The 25286-nt window shown below is 48.5% G+C and overlaps 1 protein-coding gene across 1 annotated transcript in view; it reads left to right on the top strand.

The window, feature by feature from the left end:
- Positions 1–24529, top strand: part of PTPRN2 (protein tyrosine phosphatase receptor type N2) — a 911136-nt gene extending 886607 nt beyond the window's left edge. The window contains exons 22-23 of the mRNA XM_058535313.1: positions 12402–12475; positions 24191–24529. Of these exons, the coding sequence (XP_058391296.1) occupies positions 12402–12475; positions 24191–24262 (146 nt within the window). The 3' untranslated portion in view covers positions 24263–24529. The remainder of the gene's footprint in view (positions 1–12401; positions 12476–24190) is intronic.
- Positions 24530–25286: the final 757 nt, after the last annotated feature.

The following is a 25286-nucleotide window of genomic DNA, read 5'->3' as shown; positions in this document are numbered from 1 at the left end:
GTGTCACGCACATAATGTTTCCTTCCTGTTAAACCAAAATACCTTCCAAAGTCTACAGATCGACACACAGATTTGAGATGACGCCTGTGTTCGTAAGCAGTGTGAACAGTACACCGCCCGGTGCAGTCACATCGGAATGGCACCTGACTCCTCGAGGGAGGGAGCTCGGGCGGTGGGGGTGGTGCTGGTTTCTCAGGATCGTGGGGTTACCCTGGAGCCCACCTGCTTGATGTGACAGAACCTGGGTTCCAAGTGACGCAGGTCCCCCTCACCCAGAAGCAGTCGTGGAGAAGAATGTCCCGGCCTGAGCTTCCGGCTCTGGGGCAGGCTGACTGCATTATCCGTGCCTGCAGCCCGCCTTCCGCTGGCTTCGTGCAACCATGTAATGTCAGCTTCCACTTGAAGTGTGGGCGGCGTTCAACAATGCCAGCCCAGCCGTGTGGAACTGGCCAGGGAGGGCAGGCTCCGGGCTCCTTCTGAGATTGGTCACCCCTCATTCTGTTCCTGACCTGCTCCCCTCTGCCCAGGGGGCATGCAGTGTGAAATCCTCTGACCCAGGGCCCCGGCCGGCCGTGGTCTCAGGGGAGATCAAAGGGCAGGGCGGCCCCTCCGCCGGCCGAGGTGGGCCTTTCCCAGGCCGCCACACTGAGCGGCCGCCCGGGGCTTTGTTCTGGTGCAGACGCGTTCGGCCTGTGCGGCCGGGGCCGCCTTTGTCTGGCCTGAGAAGCCGGAGGCCCGCGCTGCAGACCCCCCTTCATCAAATGATCAAAGGCCCAGAGCCTGGACACGAAACCTTTCTTCCCATTTCCTTTTCTTAAAAGGAATGAATTGCGCGAGGACCAAAGAATGCCTTTCCAAAGCTTTCCTGCGCAGCCTGGCGCTAACGTCGAGTCCTCCAGCCTGAGCACAGACCTGAGAGCACTTGCGGCCGAGCCCAGCTGCACCCATTCACACAGTGTCCAGGGATTAAGGCCTTCGGGCCTGTTTCAGGGCCTTTGAGAATAAACCAGGAGTAATTGAGGTTCTTTCTCCGCCGTCTAGTTTATTAGCAAGCAGACAACAATGCAGTTTGAAATCAAAGTAGATAGTCTGGGGCTCTGCACAGGACTTGGGGCGGGAAAGCAGTATCAATCTGTAAAATTCTTCTGCACATTTCTTCTGTTGCTGCAAATGCGTTTCTAACTCATAATTAATATTTTGCATCAGAATTGATTTTCAGGTAGCCTCTTCCTCTCTCACTGAAGCACCGAGCTCAAACGTAGCCACAGTGTGTTTGCAGATGACAGTTTCCAAGGTTGGGCTTTTTAAATTGTTGTCAGTGACATCTCTTTACCCAGGGCTTTTTTTTTTTCCTATTTCATCACAATTTTTGAAGGACTGAGGAGTGCCAGGAGGGTGGTAGAGCTTCCCGAGTTCACTCTGGCTAGGTCACCCTGGGGTGACATCAGGCTTCGCTTGCCCAGGCCCTCCCAGAGCCCAGCTGCTGAGAATGGCCGTGCTGAGGAAGCCACTGGCAGTGTTCAGAGGCCCCAAGTGTGTTGGGTCCCATTCCTTTTGTTGGCGGGGTCCCCAGGCCTGGGGCTTTCGTTTGATGAGTCACCTGCCAGTGTCGGCAGATGTTTAGGAGCTGCATTTCAAGCTCCTGTTGGCAGGCGGTGCATCCCTAAGTGATCTCACCATGGAGTGTGGATGTGTCCAGTGCCCATGCAGCCATCTGTCCAGCTCCCTGTCTCCTCTCAGAATCTGGTTTGCTTTACTGTTTTCCTGTCACATGGTGAGTGTGCATCAGTCAACACCTCGTTGTGTAGGGGGCTGTATAATCTCCATCCTACTCTCTGTCTCTGTGACTTTGACTAATCTCAGTACCTCTTGTAGGTGGAATCACAGCATTTGTCTATTTGTGACTGGCTTATTTCACTCAGCATGATGTCCTCAAGGTTCATCCACGATGTAGCATGTGTCCGAATTTCCTTCCTTTTTAAGGCTGAATCATATTCCACCATATGGATACACCACATTTGTTAATCCATTTATCTGTTGATGGGCACTTGGGTTGCTTCTGCCTTTCAACTATTGTGAATAATGCTGCTGTGAACATGGGTGTACAAATATCTCTTGCGTTTCTGTGTTCATTTCTTTTGTGTATCTACCCAGAAGTGGAATTGCTGGATCAGGAGGTAATCCTATGTTGAACTTTTCTAAGAACTGCCATACTGTTTTCCACAGTGGCTGCACCATGTTACATTCCCACCAGAAATGCATGAACGTTCCAATTTCTCAGCATCCCATCGAATGCTTGTTAGTTACTGTTCTTATGATAGTAGCCATCCTAATGAGTGTGCAGTGTATCTCATTGTGGTTTTGATTTGCATTTTCCTAATGACTTGTGACGTTGAGCATCTTTTCATGTGTTTGTTGGCCATTTGGATATTTTCTTTGGAGAAATGTCTCTTCAAGTCCTTTGCCCATTTTTCAATTGGGCTGTTTGGGTTTTTCTTGTTGAGTTATAGCCGTTCTTTGTATATTCTGAATATTAATCCCTTATCAGATATGTGATTTGCAAATATTTTCTCCCATTCTGTGGGGTGTCTTTTTACTCTCTTGACTGTGTCCTTTGGTGCACAAAAGCATTTAATTTGGGGGACATCCAATTTATCTATTTTTCTTTTTGTTGCCTGTGCTTTTAGTGTCATATCCAACAAATCATTGCCAAACTCAATGTCAGAGGATTTTCCCCTACGTTTTCTTATAAGCGATGTTAACTTTTAATAGCAGGCCAAAGTAGTAGGTGGGAGACTAGCTTTGGAAACCAAGAGATTACAAAGTAGAGAAGATTAACCAGACTACTTGAGCAATATTGCCCATCATGTATGCTTGTACATCGTGACTCGTCATCTACTGTGTGGAATGATATCAAAATAGCGTCTGTTAATTTTTTCCAGCTTCATTGAGATGTAATTGCAACATAACATTGTGTAAGTTTAAGATGTTCAACGTGGTGATTTGGTACATGTGTATATTGCAAAATGACTGCCACAGTAAGGTTGGTTAACATCCATCACCTCACATAATTACAGTTCTTTTTTTGTGGTAAAAACATTTAAGATCTACTCTTTTAGTAACTTTTAAGTAGATAATATAGTATTTTCACTATGAAAATGTCTTTCTGAAGTAATATTTTGTGGCTCACTAACGTCTTTAAGCCCAGCACTCCTCTGGAGCTACACTGTTCAGTAGTGTAGCCAGTAGCCACATCTGGCTGCCTACATTAATTAGAATTTCAGCGTTAGTTCCTCAGTCACACTGGCCGCATGCTGAGTGCCCGGTGCCACAGGTGCCTGCTGCTGCCATTTTGGATGGTGCAGACAGAGGAGGTTTCCATCGTGGCAGGAAGTCCCTCGGGTCACCCTCCTTCAGGGAACCACACTGCAGGTGGTCGTCCATGTGTGTCCACTCCTCCCTGTGTCTCCTGTCTCTCTGGGCCCAGCACCACCATCTCTCCCTGCCGCGCCACAGTGGCCTCTAGACTGGCCTCCCTTCTCCGCTCTTCCCCCCGTCTGTCCTCCACATTTGGTCAGTGTGAGGTCTTAAAGGGAAAGACCTGGGACCGCCCCCACTGCTCCCTCCCATCTCACCACAGCCGCTTGCCTGGGGCCATGCCAGCTCCTTCCAGTGGTAGAACTCAGGACCTTTGCACTGGCTGCCCCGTGGCCTGAGATGTGCACCACCCCCTGCCCAGCCCCTTCTCCTCTCACGGACCCTGCTGTCCCTCGTGGTCACTGTCACAGCTTCTTTTGGCAAGTACTAGGTTAAACCACGGCAGTGCCATTTCAACCTGGTATTTATCGGGCACCTCGCCGGTCATTGTATCTGGAATAACAGTGAACAAGACAGGAAAGAAATCTCATCCTCCTGGAGTTGATACTTAAGAGAGCTCACAGTTTGCGGGGGTGGTGAGCACCAACGAGGACCCTCCGATGCAGGATATGGGGGTGTACTCCCCACGGATCACAGAGCTCCATACAGATCTGCAGACTGTTTCTCACAGGATCGAGGGACCCGGGGAGGGGGGTCATTGATTCTGACACTTTGTGGTAAACTGAGGAAGTAGACTCTCAGAGGTTTGGCAACTTGCCAGAAGGCCTTCGGCTTGCCAGGTCGATGCAGAGCCCTGGTCTTTTGCAAACTGGCAGAGACCGAGGGGTTAAGGTGGTGGAGGGCAGAGGGGCCTCAGGGACAGCACTGTAAGACACCTCCAGCAGGCGTGGTCCAGGGAGCAGTGGAGCAGGACAACTGGGGAGGAGTTTGTTTGGGGCCTGGACCCACAGGCTCTCCGACTTGGATCCATCTGGAGCCACCAGGGCAGTGAGAATGTCCACGCAGGTGCTGCAGGATTGACCTGGGGCTGGACGACAGGGCTGGAGGGTGCAGGAGCCAGAATCAAGGACCCAGGGGTCTGCGGAGAGGGCTGAGGCCGCCCCTCGCCGTGGCGTGTGCGTGGCCGGCTCTGCCACAGACAAGACTGGTTGGGAGAAGCAGGTACAAAGAATAGGGTCCATCCAGGGAGAGACGCCTTGTTTCCTGTTTGGCTGGAACAAACACCTGAAGAGCCCGCAGAAAGTGGAGTTCACGGACAGGCTGGCCTTCAGCATGTCTTCAAGGAGGTAACGCCTTGTCTTCAGCTCATGGAAGTTTCAGGCTGAAAAAGTGTCCAGAATTGCTGGTGGGGGGCTTACCTGAGCTTTATTTTAGTTGGAGAAATTGTGTTCAACCAGACGACAGTGGGGGTATTTCTTCCCTTATCCGTTTGTGTCTTTTGAGTGACTTTCCTCCCCTGAGCTGTTCTGGTGCGTTAGCAACAGCGCCGGGCACATGGGTGTCAGAGACCCTCCTGGAGGGCCTCGGCCGCGCTCACGGCCAGTGGGAGCCAAGATTCATGTGAGGGGCGGGCCCGTGGGAGACGTGCCAGGGGCCCTGGAGCAGCATTACTGGGATGTGGGCTGCTCCCCACCCAGGCCAGGGCACACCATAGACAAGGTTGATTATCGAATGGGAAAAAACAAGACAAGATGGGACCACTTGTTCTTGGAAAACATCATAAGCCCACCTTATTTGGGTTTTTTTGTGAGCCATACTGCAGCCCCAAATCCTACAATTTGTCTCCTAAATGGTTTCCATCCTACGAAACAAGTGACCCTCCTGAGCAGCATAAAGCTGACAGTCCTCAGCCCCCTCTGACCTACCAACAGTAAACGCGGGCCCGTGGACCGGGGCCCGGCAGGTGTTGATCCCTCACACATCTCCTCGGTCAGATCTGCTCACGTGGCCTCCCGGGTCGCCCCCATGCTTCTCCTCCCTCCTTGGTTTATCCACAGGCACGCAGACACACCGTGGCACATGAAGAGCCATGAAACCTTGATGGACCCCATCCTAATCCCATGTTCAGGGCCATCCCTCTCATGAGCTCACTTCCTTCTCCAGGACCAGGGCAGCCGGCTTGTCCATCCAGATTTTTCTCTCACGAGTGCCCAATCCCAGCTCGGTCTCCTCCCCTGCCCCTGTGAGCATCGTCACTGACTCCTGGCAGGCCTCGCTCGCTGGGCCCCGCCACACATACTTGGTGGCGTTGCCACCAGCCGTGGAGTCCAGGAGAGTCCTCCGCAGAGCTCACTGCTCAATGCAGGGCCCAGTGTGGCCACTCTGCTGTCAGCCCTCTCCCCCAGCCCCATGCAGCCCTCTCCCCTGGAGACCCCAGAGGCCCCAGGAAGGCTGCCTGTGCCCATGGCCTCTTTAGGCGACAGCTCATGCCTAGCGCTCTTGTCCCCAGACCACAAGGGCACGTCCCTGCTCCTGCCGAGGACCCTTCGTCCCTTCCTGGTGGCAGGAAGTCCCCATGCACAGCCACCCTGGTCATTTGGCAATGGTGGTTCCAACACTGTGTTAAGTAGGATTCTGAGGCCTTTAGCAAGGAAGGGTGCTCTGATGGAGTGACCGTGCTGTCTGGGTGGGGCAGCAGTGTAGGGGACCCCATTCTGTCACTTTGTATTAGTGACCCTTGGGTATGATCCTCCCACAGTCCCTGGACTTGGGTTATACAGAACATACTGTGGTAAGTGCCAGCTCTCTCCTGAGGCCTCCCTGCCTTCTGTTTCTCCTTTTCATAAGGTCAAATAGTGTGGGAGTCCTTGGCTGTGAGTCCACAGACGGGCTCTCATAGCTTCTGCCATCAGCGTGGAGCCCGGTGTAACTCTAACCAGCACCATCCCAGGCCGAGGGCCCGGGGGGCAGGACTGGCTGCACCCCCAGTTCCTGAATCAGAAATCAACTCGGGGACTGAGAGGCAGCTGCCGGGCGCAGGGAGGAAGGAGGGCGGGGAGAACCTGCATTGCCCCTTTCTGTGATCCCCTTACCCGTCGCCGGCGGGGAGCTGTGGACGGTGGCGGGAGCTGGACGGGGTGCTCATGGCAGCACTGGACCCTTCTCAGGGTGTCGGTGCCCGTCATATTCGTCTTTTCTTTGAAGTTCAACACCATCCCTTCTCACCAACATGCACGCATTGCCTTGGCTGTAAAGTGACGATACACTTACAGAGTCCCGCTTCTGTCTAACTTACACTTTTTATAACAATTTGGAGGCATCTCAGTTTCTCCTGAAAAAATGGTTTAGAATTTGTTTTAAATAAAATAAGAAAAATACTTAGTTTGAGTTGTGATACACTTCATTTTCAAGTTTTTCAAGTTTATGATGCAAATTTGTCTCCTTTGATCCCAGTGAAATGTTGCAAGAAGGAGATTATAATTTATCTAGAAGGTCAACAAAAAAAATCTTCCCGATTTTTAAAATAATTTTTATAAGTCTTTAGTTGATTAAGAACATCCGGAAATGCTGTGAAGTAAAAACTGCTCAGCACAGAAGGCCCAGGACAGTGTGTGTGTATGTGTGTGTGTCTGAATGTGTGTGAGTATGTGTGTGTGTCGTGTCTATAAGTGTGTATAAATGTGTGAGCGTGTGATGTGTGTGTGGTGTGTGTGTGATATGGGGTGCGGGAGTGTGCACAGGTGTGCGTGTGTGCACAGTGTGGCGGCATTTGCACCCAGGAGGGGTGAGGCAGGGTGGCTCTAAGTGTGGTGCACGTGGAGCCCCCGACCCACGTCATCTCGAGTACAGTTGTCCTGTCGACGGAGAGGCCCTCCAGCTGTGACGTGGAATGCTGGGGGTGATTCTGCCGTCGTTGAGGGCTGAAACACCAGCCGTCCTGACCCTTCGCTGTCCAGCCCTTCCAAAATGTGAGTGCAGCCAGAGGGACTGGCAGACGCCCAGACCGAGCTGGGGAGAGCTCTCTCTCCTCCCAGAGCATACTCCCCTTGGTTCCTTCCAGATTCCTAATGTCGCCCTTCTTCCTTCGTCCCTTTAAGTAAATATATGTAGCTGGGAGCAGAGCATTTCCCCAGTTCCTCCAGAGAGTAGAATGAAGACAATTTCCTCTTGCAAAATAAAGCCTTCCTCTGCATATGCTTGACACATATTGTCTTTTTTACATTGAAGGAAAAAGAATACATTGGATCCCTGCTGTCTGCAAAACCTTCTGGGTAAAAACTGTGTAACAAAATTTATGTTTATGAAGTTGTCATTACTGAGCTGGCTGTTGGAAGCTCTGCTGAAGCACGAGTGTCGAGAGACAAAGACGGTGGTCTCCTCGACGACGAACCCAGGCCACGTTCACCGAGTTTACCTGCAAGGAGACAGTGCTAACGAAATTGGGCGAATCACAAGCTCAACCCCAATAAGCAAACTCCAAGAGAAATCAAAGCAAACCTGATAAAGAGACACCAGTGGCACCTTTGCTTGGTTTTCTTTAAGTTCAGATTGATTCTTTTATTGTAAAAAATAGTTTTAATGCTTTAATACTAATGTTCTTTTAATGTTTATTGTTTAATGATTAATACTTTTATCTAGAGCTAAAAAACCAATGTTGTCTTAAAAATGTATTTAACCAATATGTAAACTTCGAAACCAATGAACCCTGAGTGGATTAGGATGCAATGGTGAGAGCGATTAATATTTATTGAGCAGAGCGCTGGATGGTACCCAGGTGGGCCATTCTCTTCTAGGACGCCAGCGGACCGTGTCGGGCCTCGTGTCTACGCGCTCACCGGTCCACTAGCAGCGTGAAAGATGGGTCTTCTGGGTGTCGGGGAAAAGGGAAGCAGCCTGAGCCCAAGGGAGCAGTCAGACTCGACTCGCACTCGCCAGGCCTGGTGTTAGGTCCAAGTGCACAGGCTGCCTGCCTCCTGCTGCACCGTCCTGGCTTCACCAACTTAGGCCCGACCACAGACTGTGACCTTAACGAGCACGTTACGCTTCTCCAGTGTTGGAGTAGCCACGATGCTTCTCAAATAGAAAGTGCCGGGAACTTCATGGAATCACACTCTGCATTCCCCTATATCCGTTGTTAGGATTGTCTTGCTCCTGTCTCACCTTCTGTCTGGGTTTTCTTTGTATATGTTATAATTCCTCAACTACTTACATGCTTTTCAGTTTGAGCACTGCACCTAATAGGTCTGTTCACCTGGAACTTAAGATGCTGTTAGCAAAATGAGATTTTTAAAGAGAGAATTCCATTTTAAATGCACTAGAGGGAGCTTCCTAGATATTGGAGGATTTAAATAAATCCTTTTACCTTCAGTAAAGCCTTTTATAAAGTGACAAAGGATACGCACCCCTTCCGCCTCCCTCCTAACCCCCACAGATCCGTTTTATAAATGCAGATTTTGTGTTTCATGCACCATGAGGTCACACGGATGCTCAGGGGTCACTGAGCAGGAGCCAGCGCCTGCTCTGACGGCCTTTCTCCTGTGTCTCTCTATGCCTCATAAAAGATCACGTGTGTGGGTTCTGTGCAGCTTCTCTCTCTACACACACTTCACATAACTAATTATTCTTAATCCTAACATGAAGCAGACAGCAGCAGTCCACATCAGACAACTGATTTGACTTAATAATCCATTACTTCCCTAATTTTAGTGCTGTACATTTTTTAAGCATTAATTTGATTTCCTCCACTGTTAGTTTTGGTTTCAGGATAATTCTGAGATGTCTTCCCTGGATTGTTCCATATTTTAAATACCTTGTCTGGGGAAGACCTAATTAGGCTTCCTCCTGCCCTTTCTCTTTCTCTCACAAACAGTAGTCCAAGGGGTGTCACAATGTAACAAAACAAGGAGATTGCACTCACAGCATGTCACAGGATCGTGTGGCAGCTCAGGGAGACAGCCATCAGCAGTTGTTGCCCCCCAGATAACTGTCCGCTGGAAGGGAGACCTGCTCTCCCTGGCCAATGCCAGTCACAGCTCCTGATGGCTTCATGTATCCCAGCCAGACCCTGTGAGAAATCAGTCCAGGTTTCTCCAGAAAACCCACATAGAAGTGAGACAGGAGGTAAGACTTCAGTACTAGTTTCATCATACAGACTAGCCCTTAGAATAAAATAACTGTTGAAAGAGTTTTTAAAACCAGTTTCAAGGGCTAAAAGAAAGTGCCCTAAGCAACCTTAAAAAGGGAAGGTTTTTTTTAAGTCTGTATCCCAGATGAACCCCTCAGTATTTCACTTTGGAAGGACTAGGATTTTCTCTGTGATCTGTATCCGAGAGTCTGAATCAGACTCTTTACCCCACACCTAATTCTCCTGAAATTCATGATCCTGGGTCAGAAAGCAGAGCAGTCACCATAGATGCTAAATAGCTGCCTGGCGGCTGGAAGCCAGTGTAGAATATAGTTGGTCAGATTTGGTTCTTTTCCCAGAAGAGTGCTACTCATGGAGCCTGTGGAATAGCGTTTACTGAGCATCTAATACACTCTGTAAGGTGTGAGGGAAGCACCTGTCATCTCACTGGATCCTCGCGAGGACCCTTCCGTACTGTTTCCAGCTGGAGACTTTGCACCCAACAAGGGGTGCTTCCAAGATGGAGGAGTGAGCCACGACAGGTTACCCAGCCTTCTGTCCTGGTCGTGGCATCTTTCACACTTAAAATTAATTCGCAGCAGAGGGTCTGTGCACAGTGTGTCCAGGAGTGGAGGAGGTACCCTACACAAGGTACAGTGGCCGCTGCTGCACGCGCCGCTGGAGGTTCTGGCGAGACCGGCCGAGGAACAGAATGTCACCATGGGATGAGACGAACATCTCTCTTCCTCTATCACTTTCCACATAGGACTTGACTTTCTTAAGGCAAACTTGTGTTTTGAAGAAGCCAAGGTCTGTGCATCATTATTCCTCTAAACCACATGTGGGCATCGAGTGCCAGGGGTCACCAGGGAAGATGAGGAAACAGATCCTGGCACGCGTATGCTCATGAGGCTGCCACACACGGTGGCCCTGGAGCCGGTGGCGCATCCTCTCTTCCTGATTTCCCCATCTGGAAGCAGGGCAAACTCGTTGGTTTGTTTTGGGCTGTTTTACATTCGTGGGCTCCCTTCGAAACAAGATTGTAGTACTGTGGCCTTGTCAACCATCGGAAACGCTCAACCCGAGGAGGGGCCATCCCTCAAACCCAGGAACTGACTGTGTCTTTTGCTTGAATGGGTTTCTCAGCTGACCTCCTACCGCTGAGCTTCCTGGGGGACGTCGGGCTGTTCTAAAAGGGAGATTTCCCCTCCTTCCTATAAAGGCCCTGATTTAGAGTTGGGGGAACTCGTGGTGTTCCCACGCCCAGAAGGATGGCGTTCCTTTTCTGGAAGGACTGCCAGCTTGGTCCCTGTGAGGACACCTGCCGTGCACCGAGAGCTCAGACTGGCGAGCGCTGGCCCCGCAGCCTCGGGAAGGGCAAGTGTTCCATCCCCACGCCAGGATGGGGAGGCGGAGACCGGAAGGCAGAGGACTTGGCAGGCCGCACTGCTGGCCCCGCGGGTTAGCTCAGATCCTGGTCTCCCAGTCTGAGCAACTTATTGCCAGATTCTCAACACTTTGTGCTGAGTCCCCTCATGCGAATATGGCATCTGGTCCGAATGTGTTCCCAGGCCTCGCAACCATCCCTGCCTGCTTTCTAGCTGCCAGCAGCTGGGAATCCAGCCGCCCTCTCTGAGGTTCTATGCGGTCATCTCATTGTCCCTCCATCCCTCCCTCCACACAACCCCGCGACGGCCCTCCTGAGCAGAGCCCACCTCACCCTGCCCTGCTGGAAAAGAGGCACTGGCTGCTCACTTGTCACTCAAATGAGCCGTAGAACCCTAGGACTTTAAAGATGGCAGTAACCTTAGAAACTCCCAAGCTGGTTCTCCTGAGTCTACTGCTGAGGGGAGCAGTGTGACACTTAGGTTGTGGCAGAAGTACAAGGGCCTGGAGCTCTCCTGATGGGCAGCCAGCCTGGGTCTCTCTTCCACGTCCTCGGGGACTTGCCCCTTCTGCCCAGCGTGGTCTGGTTTCAGTGAGCGCGGCCACCTGCTCTGTGTGACCAGGGATAAGCCATTCAGCCTGGATGAGCCCCTATTTCCTACAGCGGGGGTGGTGACAGTTCCCGCTCTGCCGTGTTCTGGTGACGATGAGAGGGACGCTGCACATAAAATGCTCCCCTTTGGGGTTGGGCCCGCGGGCCCCAGCCCGCTGCAGGGCAAGTGCCTGCTCCCAGGCCCGCAGCATTTGCTTATGGTCTTGGCAGCCACGTCTTACCTCCCCTCTGGCCTGTAGGGAGCTTTCGAGCTTGGGATCCCTCCTGTTCATTGTCTGTCTGCTAGAGGGCCCGGCAAACGGAGGGGCAAGAGCCGGTGCTGAATGAGTGATAAGGTTAAGACTTAAACTCGAATAGTATCGTTTCCATGAAACCTGAGTCACCGGACGTAAAATAGATGCTGTCTGTCGGAGGAGGGGTCTCGCGATGAAATGACTAGCCAGTGAGTATAGCCAGGGTGTTCTCACTTTTCTTGACATTTGGAACACTCAATTTTAAAAGACAGAAAACTCTGCATTTAAAGGCCAATATTAAGATGCCTAAATTAGTCAGTCTAATTTTTTATGTCTCTAAATAAAAAAAATCCTATGCAATTGAAATTGAAGCTTATATGCCACTTTCCTATGATTTAAAATCTTCTTTAAAATGCCACCAAAAAAGAAAACAACGAACAAAGCTTTAGTTTGTGTGGCGAGGGCTTGCTGTTGTTAAGTATCTATCTAGTCATCTGACCGAAATCCTTCAAGCCCAGCTTTCTCGAATTAATGCTAATGAAAGCGCCTCGCCGTGTTTTTCTATATGAACACTGAAATTGCAGCTGCCCGCCAGGCCTGCGGGAGGATGAGTGTAATCATTTCCAATTGGCCGCTTAGCCCAAAGGGAAGCCTGGTGGCAGGAGAGCGGCAGGCCGAGCACGGATTCTCTCGTGTCTGAACTCAGCCCAATTTGTGTTTGTTGCAGGCGCTAAAGAGATTGACATCGCGGCAACACTGGAGCACCTGAGGGACCAGAGACCAGGCATGGTCCAGACAAAGGTACTGTCAGCCGATCCTCGGGGCCCGGGAGGCGTGGGCAGTGTCCGTCTCGATTGCTCTCTTGAGAGGAGAGATGGATGAGGCATGACTGACCGTCCTCCACCCCGTCCTACACAGCCAGGACAGCCGGGCCCCTCCTGGGGGGCACTAGCAATTCCAGTAACCACCCCAACATGTCAACATGAGTAGATGCTTAGGTCTTTGGAACTCTCCATTCTCTAGATTTGGGGAGGAGGAAGAACATTGCATTTTTATAAAAAGAAGTCAGCGATAAACCCCAGCACCCTCCAGGGGAATGTCCTGGATTCACTAAACATTCTACGCAGCCTCCCCTATTTCCGGCTCCCACAACCACAGCTCTGCTGTGTGGTCATCAGGACAGTGGTCGTCAGAATGTCCCCAAGGTGTACGGGGTCCCTGAGCACCCCTAAACAGCTCATGTGCGTACTCACTGAAAGGGCCAAGTTTCCAACAACAGAGGTAAAGACAACAGATTAGTGGTTAGCCTTGGATTAACTAGAACTAGAGATGGGGTTGATATAACGCCCGTTCCTTTAGCATTCTGGAAATATCTGTGTCCAAGAACAACAAAATCTCCCACATGTCTGTTCCATAAAAGTGCTTAAGTCATAAAATACAGAATCTTGTCTTTCTCGGTGTAGTCCTGCCCCTCCAGATGCTCTAAGTGCCTACACAAAGGACCTAAATTTGTTAAAAGATGCCCTTGCAAAATAACTTCTTTATACTTAAGAGGACTTCATGTTATAAAGAGCGCTCCTGTAAAGTCAGGCTGGCCAGAGCCAAGGACTGTGCTCTGGTGCCGACAATTCTGGGACCCAGGCAAGTCACCCCGCCTCCCAGGGTCTCACTGTTCCCTGGTATGGCAGGAGTGGTGCCTAAGCCCTCTCCGTCTGTCTGACTGTTACAGTGAGAAATTAAACAGTGTAACGCAGTGTTTGGGCTGGATGGGAGCGGGGAGTCTAAACCCACTTGTTCTGTTGAGAATGAAGAAGCCAAGAGCCCAGTGAGTTGAGCTGAGCACATTTTGACCTGGAAGATCATCTCTTAAAATACCTTAATAGAGCCATTCGGCTGGTTCTCCATTGCCAAAGTCAACCCCAAGCACTGGGGCAAAATCAACTTAGTTCTTTCCTATAGAATCACAAAACTATTCTAAAGAAAACCAGAATAAACCTCTCAAAGAGGCGAGAACTCTGCTCCAGCCTTGCCCCTTTCAGCTGGACCTCACACCGGCCCTGGTCTCTCCTTGACCTCCACCCAAGGCGCCAACACCTGGGGGAGAGAGCCGGAGTCTGAAAGCTGCGGAGGCAGCACAAGCAGCAAACCACTGTGTGCGTTTGGCCTCTCTGTCCCTCAGCTTTATTTTGGCCTCAGCAGCTTGCAGGATTGTCACAAGAATCTTAGGTGATTAACGTGCAAGTTCCTTGTAAGTCACGGCACACTTTATGTTTTCTTAGATTTTTTTTATTTAAAATTCGCAATTTTCATTTTGAAGTTATTTTAGACCTGCAAAACACTTGCAGAAATAATACAAATTCCCGTGTGCCCTTCATCAGCTTCCCAGTGTTAACACCTCACAGAACCACAGCGCAGTGATGAAGGCTGGGGAGTTGGCATCATGTACAGACCTTCTCAGATCTCGCCCACATCCCCCCAGTGACCTTTCTCTGGAGCAGGGTCCCCTCCGGGGCCACCCACTCGAGGCGTCCAGTCCTCACCTCTCCTCATCCTCTGGGACAGCTCGTGCCTTGAGCGCTGGCCGAGTTTGGTTTGGTTTCTGTGGACTGTCTCTTGCTTGGCTTTGTCTGACATTTTTGTGATCGGTTGTGGTTGTGCATCTTGGGCAGGAATGTGCTGGAAGGAGGCACGCAGCCTTGGCATGTGTCCTCTCCGGTGAGGGGAGCTTCAAGCACCCATTCAGGGTGTGTCCGCCAGGGGTCTCCGCTGGTCGGTTATTGGTTTTTCTTGGTAACTAGTTGTGTCCTTGGGGAGAAACCTGAGACTGTTCTCATCTGCGTGCAGTGCTTTATCGTGAGGCTGTCGTGAGAAGAAGTGATGCTGTTCCAACAACAAGTGACCCACAGGCTTTTGTCCGTGGAAGGTCCATCCGGCTGGACTGACCATGCCACTGGGTGGTGGCCTTGCCAAGTCCGGAAAGGCAGGGTCAGTTCACTCTCCCTGGACGGTCTGGGCCCCATGTGGCCACCAGCAGGCCCAGACCTTCGGACTCAGATCTGGGGCTGGGAGAGCTTTATACCTGGGAATGAAAAGCTAGTTCTGTCTCTGGCCGCATCTTCATTCCACGTTAAGATCCACAGGAAATCTTAACTTCAAACTAGCTTCTTCCCTCCTTGTTTCTGGGTACGTCTCAGGCAGGCCTCTTCCACCCCCAGACGGTACAAGGATGCCTAAAACGTGGACTGACTCTAGGAGGGGTCTAGGCAAAATCACTGGGAAGGCATATCTTCATGCCAAAACAGAAAGAAATTGCCTAATATATTGTAAAAACCACTCAGCCCTCTTTTGTCTGCATCGTGTTTGCCAGAACAAGCCCTTCAAAGCACACGGTTCTGAGGCCCGAAGGGTTGGTCCACAGGCTGTGCCCGAAAGAAAGATGAAGCTACGTTCATTATCATTATGTGTCATGTATTCCCTTATACTCTAATTTTTTAAGCGGCAAAATGACAAAATGTACACACGGTAGCAGTCTTGGCCAGACTATCAGGCTGCTGCTTCCTGCTGCCTCCAGGCCACAGAGAGTTTGCCTCACACGGAACGTCCCGTTGGGTGGATTGTCAACAGGAATTGACCCTCTTCCTTGGGTTGGGATGTAAAAGTTGTCTGAAGTATGTACGTAAATTCAGTTCCTGGAATTTCAAGATATAAAGAATTAATTAATACGTAAAAGCTGCTATTCTATCTTAATTTATGACTGCTTTGCCCAACGTTACTCCATGAAACTGAACTTCCTCCTAAAGTTCAATTTTTTAAGAGCTAGAAAATTCCTTGGGCAAAATCGTGCTGTACAATCTGATACTCCTGGTACCAGCCAAGAGACGGCCATCCACGGTCTGTTCATTTGAACAGATTTAGTCAAGTCACATCATTTGAGCTGAATACAAGGAAGGCGCGATCCATCAACGGTGAGCTCCTTGAGACCAGGGCCGAGGATGACGACGGAGCCCCCGATGCCCACCACCCAGCCTGAGAGCAAAACTTCGTCTTTATGTTTAAAAAACGTCACAGGGACCGGCCACGTGGTGCAAGCGGTTAAGTGCACACGCTCCACTTTGGCGGCCCAGGGTTCACAGGTTCGTGTCCTGGGCCCACACCGACGCACTGCTTGTCAGGCCATGCTGTGGCGGCGTCCCATATAAAGTAGAGGAAGGTGGGCATGGATGTTAGCCCAGGGCCAGTCTTCCTCAGCAAAAAGAGGAGGACTGGCAGACGTTAGCTCAGGGCTGGTCTTCCTCACAAAAAAAAGAAAAAGAAAAAACGTCACAGAGAGCTGTTTTTCCACCCTGGAAACAAACACCCAGTCACACAAACCCCAGTACCGGATGAACACCAGCTCGAGCGAAGATTCCAGAGACCCTCCCTGATCACGGACTCGGCCTCGGCCTGGAAGGCGAGGCCCAGACGCCGGCGCTCAGGCAGCGACAGCACAAGGATTAAAGCCAGCCAGACGCGGACAGAAGGTGTCACAAGTCAGCGCGTGAAGTTGTCCACAGGGTTGTTCACTGTGCGTTCCTAACAGAAGGCTTGTTTTAGGAAGGGAGATGAGATCCCAGGACGTGGTTAAAATAGCAGAATTCCAGGGGGCCGGCCCAGTGGCGTAAGTGGTTAAGGGCGCACACTCCGCTGCGGCGGCCCAGGGTTCGCCGGTTCGGATCCTGGGCGCGCACCGACGCACCGCTTGTCAAGCCACGCTGTGGCGGCGTCCCATATAAAGTGGAGGAAGAGGGGCATGGATGTTAGCCCAGGGCCAGTCTTCCTCAGCAAAAAGAGGAGGAGTGGCAGATGTTAGCTCAGGGCTGATCTTCTCACAACAAAGAAAAATAAAAAACAGCAGACTTCCAAAGCTGAGTGACTCCCCTCCGTTAACGTGCGTCTTGTAAACAGACTCCTTCCTTCCTTCCTCCCCCTCAACATGTCTGTGAACAGTGCCTCTTTAACCAACGACTTTAACACCTTCCCTTACTCAAGGAAATCTCCTTTCACTTTGGTCGCTTAGAAATAAAAGCCGCTTGACCAGTGTGTTCAACCACCTGGAGGTTACGATGTCACGTTTGCCCGTGTGGGATTCGCACAGTGCACACGTGGCTCCGTGGGCCGCTTTCCTCCACCAGTCTCTACACGTCTTCCGTTTGGGTTGCTCTGGGGGGAGGCCCCATGCAGCACTGACCAAAGCAGGGAGAGGGCTTCGCGTCTGAGCAGCACACGGGGTCCGCCCCGCTGCCCTCCAATGCGACCCTCTGACCTGCTCTCACACACGTCCCTCGCTCGTCACGGCCAGCCTGGGAAGGGCCGTCCCTGTGCAGCGTGGACATGGGGCCGGGACCAGACACTTGGTCAGCCTGAGCCCCACTCGGACATCCTGCCATGGCCACACCTCACGCTGAGGGGCAGGAAAACTAGGGGGCTGTGGGCCGCCTCCTGCGGGTCTCAGCTTCTATTTCAGCGCAGTTTCTTGTTTAGAACATCTTGGCCCTCCTTCTGCCTTCCTGACTTCGCAAACCCAGCCAGCTCAGGCATTGTAAACCAGGCGGTTCCAAGTCCTTCCTGCTCAGATGATGCTGTCCTAGACTGAGTCTGCCCCAGAGGGTCTCTTGTCACCTATTGTATTTTGTTCCTTAAGTGCAGCTAACGCCTGTTATTTTAGTGGTTTCCTTAAAATAAGTTTCTATCACAAAAGGACTTCAAATGCTGGTACTTCTCAGCTTCTGTGCTATTGTCCCCGATTTCTGGGGTTCCCATCTGGCTGTATTAGCTAAGGCGGCGTGACTCAAAATGTGGGTCCGCACACGTTCACCACCCATGATGGGTGAGTAGGTGACACCGGCACTGCCGCTCTGCCGACGCTTTTTGAGATAAAGGAGCAAGACGACTGACAAGTCCCCATTTCATCGCAGCAGGCCCTGAGGGGCACTGCATCCCTCCCAGTGTTCCCCCATCACAGGAAGCCCGCTGTCCTTCAGCTGATGTCTCAGAGCCGCCTCCCCGGGGCAGAGCCCAGCAGTGAGGCCGCTGGTGTCACACCTGACGTCCTCTCCTCTGGACCTCACGGTCAGTGCTGTGACCGTTTACACCACACCAGCTGTCACGTGTCCCACGTCCCCTTTCCACAGCTTGCCCTGTGGACATAGAGTCTAAATGATTATAATCAAGATACAGGTGCAACTTTGCATTCTGGTTTTGTCACTTAACGTTGTAGCATAAACGTTGGCTTTCCTGTCAGACACTTTCCTATAAAATTATTCACTTCTCAGAAAGGGAACACAAAGCTTGGAGTAAGGAGAAAAGTAGGTAGACAGAATCAGAGAAATAGTAGATCTTTACCGGAATAGGTTAGCAACCACTTAAATACTAAACTCAAAGATCAAAGGAAGAAATTCACCAAAAATAAATTTAACCTCATCACTGTAAACACACAGCCACAACACAAGATAGAATAAGGTATAACAAGAGCAACTTAGAAGGGGAAGAGGAAAGTGACTGAATTGACTTAGTATAAGGAAATAGGAGGTTATCAGATAATGGACTATCTCATACAGAAGATTTTTTGCCCAAACCTCAAGGTAACCACTAAACAAATAATCAAATTAAAACCACATATGATAAACAAAGAGAAAACTAGAAGAATCATAAGACAGAACAACCAAACTGAATTGGCAGTCCAAAACAAATGGGACAAGAAACAAAGGAAATGCAAAAGAACCAGAAAATAAGTGACAAAACAGCAAAATTCAGCCCTCATATTTCAATAATTACCCTAAATGTAAATGAATTGAACTCTCCAATCAAAAGATACAGAGTGGCAGGATGGATTAAAAAGCAAGACCCAACAATATGCTGCCTTCAGGAAACACATCTTAGCACTAAAGACAAGCACAGGCTCAGAGTGAAAGGATGGAAGACAATACTCCAAGCTAATGGCAAACAAAAGAAAGCAGGTGTTGCCATACTCATATCAGACAAAGTAGACTTCAAGATAAAACAGGTTAAGAAAGACAAAGAAGGGAAATATATAATGATAAAAGGGACACTCCATCAAGAAGACATATCACTTATAAATATATATGCACCCAACATAGGAGCACCAATGTACATAAAACAACTATTAACAAACCTAAAAGGAGAAATCAACAACAACACAATAATAGTAGGGGATCTTAACACCCCACTTACAGCAATGGATAGATCATCCAGACAAAAAGTTAATAAAGAAATATTAGACTTAAATGAAAAACTGGACGAGATGGACCTAGTAGACATATACAGAGCACTCCACCCAAAAACAGCTGACTACACATTCTTCTCAAGCGCGCATGGAACATTCTCTAGGATAGACCATATGTTGGGAAACAAAGCAAGCCTCAATAAATTTAAGAAGATTGAAATCATAACAAGCATCTTTTCAGACCATAAGGCTATGAAACTGGAAATGAACCAGGAAAAAAAAACTGGGAAAGTGACAAAAATGTGGAGATTAAACAACATGCTACTGAACAACCAATGGATCATTGATGAAATTAAAGGAGAAATCAAAAACTATCTGGAAACAAACGAAAATGATAACATGCCATATCAAACCATATGGGATGCAGCAAAAGCGGAAAAGCGGTCCTGAGAGGGAAACTCATAGCGATACAAGCCCACCTTAACAAACAAGAAAAAGCCCTAATAGGCAACCTTAAATTACACCTAACAGAACTAGAAAAAGAAGAACAAACAAAGCCCAAAGCCAGCAGAAGGAGAGAAATAATAAAAATCAGAGCAGAAATAAATGATATTGAGACCAAAAAAACAGTAGAAAGGATTAATGAAACAAAGAGTTGGTTCTTCGAGAAGATAAACAAAATAGACAAACCCTTAGCCAGGCTAACTAAGAAAAAAAGAGACAAGGCTCAAGTAAATAAAATTAGAAATGAAAGAGGAGAAATTACAACGGATACCATGGAAATACAGAGGATTATAAGAGAATACTATGAGAAATTATATGCCAACAAATTGGACAATCTAGAAGAAATGGATAAATTCTTAGACTTATACAACCTCCCAAAATTGAACCAAGAAGAAATGGAAAATCTGAATAGACCAATCACAAGTAAAGAGATTGAAATAGTAATCAAAAACCTCCCAAAAAATAAAAGTCCAGGACCAGATGGCTTCTCCAGTGAATTTTACCAAACATTCAAAGAAGATTTAATACCCATCCTCCTCAAACTATTCCAAAAAATAGAGGAAGATGGAACACTTCCTGAATCATTCTATGAGGCCAACATCACCCTGATACCAAAACCAGACAAAGACAATACAAAGAAAGAAAATTACAGGCCAATATCGCTGATGAACATTGATGCAAAAATCCTCAACAAAATATTGGCAAACCGAATACAACAATATATTAAAAAGATCATACACCATGATCAAGTGGGATTTATACCAGAGACGCAGGGATGGTTCAACATCCGCAAATCAATCAACGTGATACATCACATCAACAAAACAAAGAATAAAAACCACATGATCGTCTCAATAGACGCAGAGAAGGCATTTGACAAGATACAACATCCATTTATGATAAAAACTCTCAATAAAATGGGAATAGAAGGAAAGTACCTCAACATAATAAAGGCCATATATGACAAACCCACAGCTAACATCATACTCAACGGGGAAAGACTGAAAGCCATTCCTCTGAGAACAGGAACGAGGCAGGGCTGCCCACTCTCACCACTCCTGTTCAACATAGTACTGGAGGTTTTGGCCAGAGCAATTAGGCAAGAAAAAGGAATAAAAGGAATCCAAATAGGTAACGAAGAAGTGAAACTCTCACTATTTGCAGATGACATGATTGTATATATAGAAAACCCTAAAGAATCTGTTGGAAAACTGTTAGAAACAATCAACAACTACAGCAAAGTTGCAGGGTACAAAATCAATCTACAAAAATCAGTTGCATTTCTATATGCTAATAATGAACTAACAGAAAGAGAGCTCAAAAAGATAATACGATTTACAATTGCATCAAAAAGAATAAAATACCTAGGAATAAATCTTACCAAGGAGGTGAAGGACCTATACAATGAGAACTACAAGACATTATTGAGGGAAATCCACGATGACATAAAGAAATGGAAAGATATCCCATGCACGTGGATTGGAAGAATAAACATAGTTAAAATGTCTATATTACCTAAAGCAATCTACAGATTCAATGCAATCCCAATCAGAATCCCAATGACATTCTTCACAGAAATAGAAAAAAGAATACTAAAATTTATATGGGGCAACAAAAGACCCCGAATAGCTAAAGAAATCCTAAAGAAAAAGAACAAAGCAGGAGGCATCACAATTCCTGACTTCAAAACATACTACAAAGCAATAGTAATCAAAACAGCATGGTACTGGTACAAAAACAGACACACAGATCAATGGAACAGAATTGAAAGCCCAGAAATAAAACCACACATATACGGACAGCTAATTTTTGACAAAGGTGCTAAGAACATGCAATGGAGAAAGGAAAGTCTCTTCAATAAATGGTGTTGGGAAAACTGGACAGCCACATGCAAAAGAATGAAAGTGGACCATGTGCTATCGCCATTCACAAAAATTAACTCAAAATGGATCAAAGACCTGAAGGTGAGACCTGAAACTATAAAACTCATAGAAGAAAATATAGGCAACACACTATTTGACATTGATTTTAAAGGAATCTTTTCGGATGACATGCCTACCCAGACTAGGGAAACTAAAGAAAAAATAAACAAGTGGGACTTTATCAGACTAAAGAGCTTTTATAAGACAAATGAAACCAGAATCAAGATGAACAAACAACCAACCAGCTGGGAGAGAATATTTGCAAAACATACATCTGACAAGCGGTTGATCTCCATAATATATAAAGAACTCACACAATTGAACAACAAAAAAACAAACAACCCGATCAAAAAATGGGCAGAGGAAATGAACAGACACTTCTCCAAGGAAGATATACAGATGGCCAATAGGCACATGAAAAGATGCTCAACATCACTAATCATCAGGGAAATGCAAATCAAAACAACACTAAGATACCACCTCACGCCTGTTAGAATGGCTATAATCACCAAGACAAAAAACAACAAATGTTGGAGAGGATGTGGAGAAACAGGAACCCTCATACACAGCTGGTGGGAATGCAAATTGGTGCAGCCTCTATGGAAAACGGTATGGAGATTCCTCAAAGAATTAAAAATAGAGATGCCCTATGATCCAGCCATCCCACTACTGGGAATCTATCCAACGCACCTGAAATCAACAATCCAAAGAGGCTTATGCACCCCTATGTTCATTGCAGCATTATTCACCATAGCCAAGAAGTGGAAGCAACCTAAGTGTCCCTCGACTGACGATTGGATTAAGAAAATGTGGTATATATATACAATGGAATACTACTCAGCCATAAAAAAAGACAAAATCGTCCCATTTGCAACAACATGGATGGGCCTGGAGCGTATTATGTTAAGTGAAATAAGCCAGAAAGAGAAAGACAAACACTGTATGATCTCACTCATATGTGGAATATAAACCAACACATGGACAGAGAAAACTGGACTGTGGTTACCCGGGAAGTGGGGGTGGGGGGTGGGCACAAGGGGTGAAGGGAGTCATATATGGGGTGATGGACAAACAAAAATGTACAACCCCAAATTTCACAATGTTAGAAACCATTAAAACATCAATAAAAAAAAAAAAATTATTCACTTCTCTCTGGTACCGTGTGTTTCCAGGGTCTCACCACACAGGTGAGGCTGCAGTGCACATCTCCATGCTTGTCTGCTTTTCATTTGAAGATTATTACTTAGGATAGATTTCCAGTGGGTCAAAAGATGTAGACAGGCATATGACACATAAAATTAGATTCCCAAAGTCTCCCTTCGCTTTTTTGCATTTCTAAGTCATCTTCAAACCTTGGTCTACCCATTGATAAGTCAGCGTTTTGAGAAGAAACAGTCTGGTGTGGCTGTCCATGCAAAACAGACCTGGTTCCCCCCACCACACGTTCCACTGAACAGACTGTTTGCCGAGAGACGGCGACAGCAGGTGACTTTCCAGCGGAACTCCTGTGGGCCATCCTGGTGACAGCAGGGCCTGAGCACCGGCCCCCCCAGAGGCCGCTTCCCCATGACTTTGGGGAGAGGAGCGGGAACTGATGACGCCCTCAGATGGGAAAGTAGCGCGAGAAGGTGCTGGACCACCTGGACGTGCCTCCGCAGCTCCCATCCTGATGCAGCGACCGCGCGCAGTGTGGGAAGCACCCTAAGTCCGCCTGGTAACTCCTCAACAACAGCTTCTGGAATTCCCGTCAGGAGGCGTCTGACAGAAGCAAGGGCTCCATCCGTATTGTACACGGCAGATCATTCCTTCAGCGTCGGGTCAAGGGGATCCTCCAGGAGAAACTGTCTTTTGTCCCAGTGTGAGCATTACATTCTGTTGACTTCCTGCTGTTCTAATTAGAGCTGTTGTCTACGTTTCAGTTACATCCTGGGCATTCGAAGTGGAAATTGATCATCATTTGTGGGTTTGGAGTTACCCGATTTATTGATCAAACTATCAAGAATCTAAGCCACAGGGTTTTCCTTAATCAAAAGTTCTTAACTAGGTGATTGTTTGCATAATTTATTATATTCCGTGGCTTCCCTGGTATCATTGGAAGGTGCCTGTTGGCCAACTTGAGGGTTTTTTAATGCATCATTTCGAGGCAGTTACGTAGATACTGAGGAGTGAGGGAAGAGATGGGTTTTGTTCTTTGTCTGCTAAGGCCTAGGCTGTTAGGGGAGCGAGTAGTCCTGAATACGCCTCATTTCTACCTAATGGTCTTGGCGGGTTTTACATATGAGGGTGGCGTGTCCCTTCCTGTGTCTGTGAGCGTGTGTGTGCGTGCAGACTCGTGGATGAGATGAGGTGTCCTGACAAGTGGAACAGGGCTGGGCTGGGCTGGATGGAGGGTTGATTTCACAGCAGTGAGGACACTCCTCTTCCACACTTCGGGGGGAGGAAGACCCTGAGTGGGTTTTTCATGGTAACTGTTTTCATGGCGAATCTGCACTCGGCCAGAGTGGCGGCTAGAGCTGAGATGGGCAGAAGCCTGCCCGACTGCTCACCGTCCACCGAGGGGTTCCAGCATTCAGTGCTGGAATCAGAAGGAACGGGTGGGGCGCGTGGAGCCTCACCCGGCCGGTTTCCTGCTCCCTGCTGCTGTTGGCAGCTTCTCCCAGTGATAAAAGACGAGACTCCAATACGAGACGTTCCGGCGAGCGCCAGCCTTGGGTCTTAGCATGTTCTCTCCTTCCCATGGAAATCTGTGACTTTTCTTTATTTTTTCCTAAACAATTTCTTTCTGCAAAATAACACCCCAGAGCTCACGGTTGGAGTGGAAAAGACACAGCTGTCACTCACACTTTCTCCCCTTTCTTGTCTCCCCAGGAGCAGTTCGAGTTCGCGCTGACGGCGGTGGCCGAGGAGGTGAACGCCATCCTCAAGGCACTCCCCCAGTGAACCGCACGCTCCTGAGGCCGCGGAGCAACCCCTCACCCCGTGAATGTTGTTGGGAATCATGATATGACCTAATTGTGTGTCTTGTAGTGTAACCACCCAGTAATAGGGCCCTTAAAATCCAGTAGTCAGTACAGTTTAGCAGTTAAAATGTGTATTTTTGTTCAACCAAATAATAATAAAGAGAGATTTATGGAAACATCCAATTACAGGGGGCAACCAGTTCGTCTATTTTCACTTTCTTGAAAAAAAAAATTAATTTTCCTTAAAGCACACATTCACATTCTTAATTGCAAACAATGTCGTATTAATGATGCGGTAATCCATGTGTGCAGTATGGTGGCCAAGGAGAGCTGGTTTGTAATCTGTAACTTCCTGAAGGATGGATCAGCTGTGCGGGGAGGGGACCCAGGGAAGCTGGAGAGGCGCTAAATACAGGCTTCCGGGTGCAGAGAACACATTTGGCATTTGTCTTTAGGAGCGTTTATCACTGGGAGGAACCACTGGCTTATTCAGGAGTTAGATCAGCAGACTGTTAACATTCTGCAGCTTTGGAGCAAATAATAAGAAAATGGTTGCAGCATCTCCATTCTGTTCCTATCTGGCCTGCTCGTCACCCTCCCCCGAGCACCGTCGACAGCCCACCTCAACCTTCCATCCCCCAAGGATAGGCAAGAGCCTCCCCAGGGGAAAACGCTTTCCCATCCTGGGAGCACCTGCTTCCGAGGCCAGCCACCCCAGGTGACCCTTAACCTGGGCAAGGTTGTGGGTGAGCAGCAACCATGCAACAGGTTTTTCACTTTAAAATTGCTTACATCCTGCAGAAACAGGAGCAGCTAATGAACGCTCTCCTGCAGGATAACCACAATCAGGAGAATAAATCTGGGCACAGTCACAAGCTCCGTGAGGTACCTGTGTCCCTCAGGGACTGTCCTGGGCCCTGCTGGCATCCAGAGGACCATGGATGCCTCACTCCGTTCCTAGAAGGGGACACGCGGGGAGAGCCACAGTTTGTGCTTTATCTGCG

The sequence above is a fragment of the Diceros bicornis genome, chromosome 3 (genome assembly GCF_020826845.1).
Source record: "Diceros bicornis minor isolate mBicDic1 chromosome 3, mDicBic1.mat.cur, whole genome shotgun sequence".
Lineage (NCBI taxonomy): Eukaryota > Metazoa > Chordata > Mammalia > Perissodactyla > Rhinocerotidae > Diceros > Diceros bicornis.
This window is presented reverse-complemented; position numbering and strand designations above follow the sequence as displayed.